We start from the raw sequence: 7483 nt of genomic DNA, 5'->3' as shown, positions 1-7483 counted from the left end.
CCTACATCACTGTAACAGAGAGGTTTTTAAAACAACCCAACTATTTGATTCAGGCTTGTGCATGTTATTTACGAACGGGCTTAGGCATATTGCACAAAAAATTCACAGAATCACAGAATATTCTGACTGGAAGGGACCCACAAGAATCATCAAAGTCCAATTCTCGGCCCTGCACTGGACAGTCCCAAGAATCACATCATGTGCCTGAGAGCATTGTCCAAATGTTTCTTGAACTCTGTCAGGCTTGGTGCTGTGACCACTTCCCCAAGGAGCCTGTTCCAGTGCCCAGCCACCCTCTGGGTGAAGAACCTTTCTCCAATATCTAACCTAAACCTTCCCTGACACAACTTCACACCCCTCCCTTGGGTCCTGTCACTGGTTGCCAGAAAAAAGAGATCAGCACCTGAGTCTCCACTACCCCTTGAAAGGAAGCTATGTACAGTGAAGAGGTCTCCCCTCGGTCTCCACTTCTACAGGCAGACCAGAACAAGTGACCTTGGCCACTCTTCAAACGGCTTCTCTTCAAGGCCCTTCACCATCTTCATTGCCTCCTTTGGATGCACTCTAACAGCTTTATATCTTTCCTGTATTGTGGTGCCCAAAACTGCACACAATATTCAAGGTGAGACAGCACCAGTGCAGAGCAGAGAGGGACAATCACCTCCCTTGACCAGCTGGCAGTGCCTTGTCTGATGCACCCCAGGGCACGGTTGGCCCTCTACACTATTGCTTATAACTAGTAATGAATGCTCTGAATTTATACAAGTACTCCTATTCCACTGCAGAGCAAGGCAGTGTATTGCTCGGTGCTTGATCACCACAGGAAGCTGACAACTGCAGAATCTGAAATATGGTTTCAAAATTTACCAAAGATTCATATGGTAGCTAATGCATCTGAAACATAATTCATCTGAGGCACAAAGAATATAAAGCAATTAGTGAAATATTTCTAAAATTCTGAACTGCACACTAATGTTCACTGTGAGAGAACTGAAAATGTTATCCATGTATAGTGCAAATCTTTTGGCATTTTAGCCAGGCTATATAATAAGGAAGGAAAAAAGTCCCATCAACTCTCAAGTTCATTATTTCATTGTCACAATGATTCATGCAGTATTATTTTTAAAGTAACTATAAACTAACTTACCATATTCCAAGGATTACAGCAAGCTCTTCTGCACACAAGTCAGGTAGCTGGTACTGATCTGCATCTGCTAATTTTATCTCATTTAGTACTGTGTCATCATTTAAATCATAATTCTGTTGGGAAAAAAATACTTTTAAATAGATAGAAACAGTTACAGAGAAATTTATGCCTCCAGATTATGAAAAAAATATAGACTTGTTTGAAAAAGGATAATACTAACATTAGAAAAACACTCAATGGAAAGTAATTTACCATGATTATGATAGAATAACTATCTGATGAAGTTACTACAAGGAAATGTCGTCCAAGACACTTTTGCTACAAATACACTGGTTCTCATGCAGGAGGAACAGCATTCAGAGCAACTCTAAGGTTACCTAAAATCAGTTTTGCAAATACGGGCTGAAAGCAATTTTCCTTTCCAAATTCTTGGGCAAATTATTTGACCTATATATATATAATTCAATCTATCTACATATAATTTGATATATAAAATTCTTGCTGTATGTATATTTATACACACAGAGAGACAAGCTGAAACAGATGAATGTTATGGTCATTAATGCAGATTTTCAGGCTAGCGACCATAGACCTCTGGGCATCTAAGGATTTCTCTAAGTATCAGCAGGTTTTTTTAAGTCCAGCTACATAAAGCATCTCTTCTGCCAGTACAGGTAAATTCCTTACATGGATCTTTTTTCTTTTTTTTAAACGGACTTTCGCAAAATGAAAAAAAAGGTAAATTCCTTACATGGATCTTTTTTCCTTTTTTTTAAACGGACTTTCACAAAATGAAAAAAACCCACAAACTAGACAAAACTCCACTGTCAGCACCTCCAGATACTTTGTCCTGGTAAAGGCAAGAAGGGGCATTCTGAAAACATTTGCTCCTGGACAAGTACTTGTGACTTTCCCTAAACTTTCCTCAGGAACACACTACTTAAAGATTATTTAGTTTAACTTTTACAAAAAGAAGTATGCTACCTGAAGTTCCTTGTCTGCCATCTAACCTAAAGAAGAAAGTAATGTAATCTATGGCTGAAAAGTATAAACTACTATGTTCATAAAATTTGTGTCTGTTTGGAAACAACAAAAGATTTCTTTAGCTGCAGGCAAAGAGGAGGTAGATGTAATACTTTTCTTCTTCCCTTAAAAAAAAACCCAAACAAAACACTGGTCCTGAAACCAATTATTGTACTACTGCTTTTTAGTTACCAGTAGCAGTTTTTATAATCTATTAAAAACAGATAATGGATTTATATTAACAGTTTTTCAAACTTCCTATTCATTTCCCTTCAATGTCCTAGTAGTAGCTGTTTCTAATTCATATCTTCCGTTGGCAAGGTCAAAATGAAGGTCCACAGAAGTACAAAGAGCAAACAGGAATGCTTTGAAGTGGGTTATCTGCATTCACCACCACTATTTCATCACTATATAAATGAAACTAAACTGTGACTTGACAGAGAACATGAAGAAAATAAGCTTATTTTATTTAAGGGAAGAAAGAAAGTTTTCACCCTCTTAAAGGCATGATTTACCTCTCCTACTATATTAGCATATATAAGGATTCTCTCCCACTTCCACATGAAAATTATTTTAGAACTAGTACAATGATACTACTTCATTAGATGTAACATAAATTACAATTTAATTTATATGGCAATTAGGTAAAAATGTCTACCTTCAGCTCTACTTAATCATTAAAATCTATCCTGTACAAACAGTACTAATTGCTTCAGCTTCACTATGAATACTGATCAATTGAACTTTACTGCACCCGCATGCCAGAGTTTTAAAGCATGACTTCCATTCCTAGATTTCAAAAGAAATTCCTCATGCCCTCAAAACATAAAAACAGTTCTGAATTTTTAAAAACTAATCAAACTATGCTAACAAACCACTTCATATCAAGAGTCCTTATGCATCACCTCATGTCTGAGATTTTGCTTTCACAGAAACTGACCTGGGAGCAAAGCTGTGCATTTACAATCTCAAACATTTATTTTGAAATGCTAATGGTTTTCCTTCTAGCGCCCTTTGAGATAACATAATACAATCTCAAACATTTATTTTGAAATGCAAATGGTTTTCCTTCTAGCACCCTTTGAGATAACATAACTGCTCAGGACCAGAGGGAAGCACAAAGCCCTTGACCAGAAATCAGCCCAGCTACGAGCCCAACACTTGGACACATTATTATTTTGATTCTGTTTTAATGGAATCAAGTTACTGATGCTTAATTGAAAAAAATAAGTTGTTCAGTCTTCCTCCTGAAGGGAGAACTTTAAGACCATAGAAGTAAGCACTCCAAACAGGAGATGAAAATTAGGTGTGACCAGTCTCAACTCAGCCTTTATCCAAACTGTCAGAGTTCATAATTGTTTTGGAAATTTTCCACCCATCCACGACACATCCTATTTTCAGACAAATAAGAGTATTTTCCTCTATCTACAAATGGTAGATGCAAAATACGTACAACTGAGAGAACTGGAAGAAAATTTCCCTATTCTAATTTTGTAGGCTTCTAGCTTTCCAAGCGCATATGTTAGTTCTGTGGAGATTCTCAGCACCTCTCAAGACTTGCTTTCTATGCATTTGCCATGAACAGACTTTTAAAAGATAGAAGATACAACAAGCATCCTCCCTAAACTTAGACAGGGATGCAATGATGTTGTTGGTAGGTTTTGGTAGAAGAAGAAAAGCATTAACTCCAATTTTAGCTAAAAGCATTTCAAGATACACTCAAGGCCAACAAGTTTGAGATCAAGACTTGGCAAAAGAAACACTAGGATTCACTGTTAATTACACTGAAAAATTACATTAACCAGGTGTATTTTGATACCACATTATCCATAAAGTCACACTTGTAAAACAATTTGGTGGTTCTTGAACAACTTAGAATTGAAGTCATTGTGTACAGCCTCAAGATCAGTAAGACCAAGCCACATCATGCCACAGGAATAACCAGACCAATTTCCTATCTTCACACTGTAACAGAATATGTCTATCAGTCTGTAGGAATCTCTGCATTTCTGTGATACCTTGCAGGCTGTTTTGAACATCTGCCTCTCACCTGTTTTCCTAGCTCCATCATTCTTAGTCATGAAAAATGAATACATAAACTGTAGAAGATCATATTTGCAAATATGCTTTTAGTTGAGTAGCCACATCTGTCCTGTAGATGTTCATATGTTGTATTACTCCATCTCCATTCATATTAGGCAAATTACTGCTCCACAGCTTTTCCATAATCTTTCAGAAATCATAAGCAAGTTTCTCCTAGGCATGACACACTTTTTCCTTAGAGACACCCAAGGAAGGCTTCAGAATATTTTCATTTTAAGAAGTTAAAGAAATTCTTCTCAGATACCTACTATTGTTAAGTTTTCTAGAGGTGTTGGAGTAGGACTTAGCTCACTGTGAGGAGGGAGGAATCCATCTGCTCTTTGGACATCCAAAATAAGCTGTGCAACATATTTTTCCTGAAATCGTGTTCTCTTCCCCAAAGCACCTACAGAAAATATGTTTATATTAATGAACACCAGAAACCAGTAACCCAAACATATATTAGGAGGTTGCATACAAAACACCCAAATAAAACAGAAATACACTGAGAATTAACCTATGAAATTTAGCAGTGGTTTAACTCTGCTTGATCTCTTTGCAGTGGCCTACATGTTTTCACTGCTTAGACTTATAAAGAAATACATACTACTAACATACAAACACAGCTATACAGATCTTGCAAAGTCACATTTAGCTAAATTGGGAGTGAGTGAAACAACAAACTAATGAAGGCTGTATAATGAATTAATCAATATTCAGAATGTGCAATATAAAATTCCTCCCACTTGTTTCCTCAGTTCTTTATTGGACCCTCTAACGATCATTATCATTTATTTATACCAAATTGCAAAGAAAAACACATCTATTCTTCTTCTTTTAGCAGCTTGCTTGCAAAACGCAATCAGAGAAATAAAAAAATAATTTCAGGGCAGTAATTTTAAACAACAGAATCCTAACCAGAGCCAAAATGGAGATAAAAATTACCCTATAAATATAGTTTAGAGGTTTGCTTGGCTATTACTACTATGATACAACGCTCAGATAGTGCCAACTGTGAAAGTCAAATAACAGAAATGGAGGAATGAGTGCTAACCCATTGCTGCTTTTGCAGAACTAATCAGGATCAAGTAAAGTTCTTACTTTGATTATATTTTTGAAAAACTTGAAGTACAGAAAATCTTTGAGGTAAAAATGATTGACTGTTCATGTAGCAATGGCCTGAAGATGAGGCCATTGTCAGTAAAAATCACTTGGCAGAAGTAATGAAATAACAGTCACCCACTTTTCCTCAAAGTGGAAAGAGCAGTAGGGAAGCCAGCAATTAAACTGATTTCTCCTCTTCTGCCAATTACCTCCTTTTAGTGGGAAAGCCCTGTATTAAGAGTTTAGAAATAAAAAAGGGTCTAAAAAATATCAACTTAAAAGCACACTGCAGAGAAGAGACTCACACATAGAGAAATATTGGGTAATGATTCATACAGTAGCATTCAATCCTCAATTTTACTACTGCTTGAAAATCATTGCTGCAATTCAATTCCTATTATAACATACTGCTTAAACAGTTGAATAAAATACTTGTAAGGTTATTCTTGCTACCAATAAAATCACTTGCTACCACCCAGAAATTATTCGTTTAGGCTCTCATATGCACACACCTACCACTCCATTTTTTTAAGCTAAGAATTTTACACTAAGAATAAAGATAAGAATGAAGACAAGAATTAATATTGAGGGACAAAATGCTATTTTTCTGTTGGAAAATATGTATCACGTGTTCAAGCTGAGGAAAAAGTTTGCTTGGTTTATACCACTATATATGGCAGTATTCAAAGCCAGGTTGGATGAAGCCTTGAGCAACCTGGTCTAGTGGGATGTGTCCCTGCCCACAGCAGGGGAGGGTTGGGACTAGATGATCTGTAAGGTCCATTCCAACCCCTAAAAATCTACTTTCTGTTCCATATTGGAAGTTCCCAGAGATGCATTACTAGGCATGAGAACAATAAGCAGAAAATATATCAATCCCAGAGTTCAGCAATATTAATCCTTCAGATCTATTAATCTTAAATTGATTTTGGATTACTTCATTTCATTACATTTATATGCAAGAAATATCACAGTGTTCTCTTCTACTGGAAATTGTTTTGTGGATTTATTGATAGTTGTGACTAATTGTGAGAGACAAAGATGCTTTTTAATAAATGATGCATACAGCACATATTTGGATTAATGGGACTTAAAAAAAAAGTACTCAAACCAAACAAGTATGATGTGTTCAAATATTTCTAAAATAACTTTGGAAAATATTGGTCCTAAAATCTCCATTTACGAACAATGTATGTTTCCATGCTGTAATAAAATATTCAACTAGTAAGGATTACAACCATTAATGCATATAGACCTCTTAGAATCCTTTCCTAAAAAGGAAATTCCTTCCAAAAGCCTTAAAAATGTCTTTGTTAGAGGTTTAATTTTTTGACATGAAAGCAAAGTCTTTTTTGATGATGTAACATTCCTCCCATTTAGCCCAAACATGCATGTCAAATGAATTCGTCTAGAATGCCAACAATTCCCACATGCTCAGCTCAGCTGCCTTCAGGTTAGACATCCTTCATAACTATTCTAATAGATTTATGGAGATAAACCACAGAAAACTTAGGAGTTTTACAACATTTTTCTAAGACACTATATCACCACAATCTTTCTCTGGGACTAGCATAACCTCTTGGTAAAGTAATAAAAAGTAGAAATAATTCCACTGCATCCAGACTTTTTTTTTCCTCCTTCAAACAAGAGGGCTTTTTCCTAAGTTAGCCTTAAGGAAATTATTCATCCAAAATCTAAGATCTCCTTTAAAGGGAAAAAAACCCCATCCAACATGCAGCTATAAGTTAAAAATATATCAGTGAATAGCCACCTGCCACTTCGATTTCACTTGTCTTAGTTAATTACATTTTTATAGCTTGAGTATCACCATAGGCACTGAAGTTTTTAATAAAAAACAAGGAAAAGTTAGGTCCATTTCAAAGAAAACTACTTTATAACACCAAGTTTGCAGTACACGCCACACATGGAACACATCACATGCACAGCTCGTGCTGCACAGAGGAAAAAAGTGTAGGATCCTTTGAAATGCATGGAATTCCTTACTCCCCTGGTTTTAGTACATACCAGTGACAATAATCAAATCATACTTATGCAAAAACATCACACCACAAGATTTTCATTACAGATTTTTCAAAGAAAACCTTTAAAACCTTTGAATAAATGAGT

General features: G+C 35.9%; 1 protein-coding gene across 1 annotated transcript in view; it reads right to left on the bottom strand.

Annotated features, from left to right (window-relative positions):
• Positions 1 to 7483, bottom strand: part of TTC27 (tetratricopeptide repeat domain 27) — a 105346-nt gene that overhangs the window by 91171 nt on the left and 6692 nt on the right. Inside the window, exons 4-5 of the mRNA XM_009072037.1 lie at positions 4522 to 4658; positions 1148 to 1260 (exon numbers count right to left, since the gene is read on the bottom strand). Of these exons, the coding sequence (XP_009070285.1) occupies positions 1148 to 1260; positions 4522 to 4658 (250 nt within the window). The remainder of the gene's footprint in view (positions 1 to 1147; positions 1261 to 4521; positions 4659 to 7483) is intronic.

Source organism: Acanthisitta chloris, unplaced genomic scaffold, assembly GCF_000695815.1.
Source record: "Acanthisitta chloris isolate BGI_N310 unplaced genomic scaffold, ASM69581v1 scaffold2550, whole genome shotgun sequence".
Taxonomy (NCBI): domain Eukaryota; kingdom Metazoa; phylum Chordata; class Aves; order Passeriformes; family Acanthisittidae; genus Acanthisitta; species Acanthisitta chloris.
The sequence above is the reverse complement of the archived record's forward strand: the minus strand, read 5'-3'. Positions and strand labels throughout refer to the sequence as shown.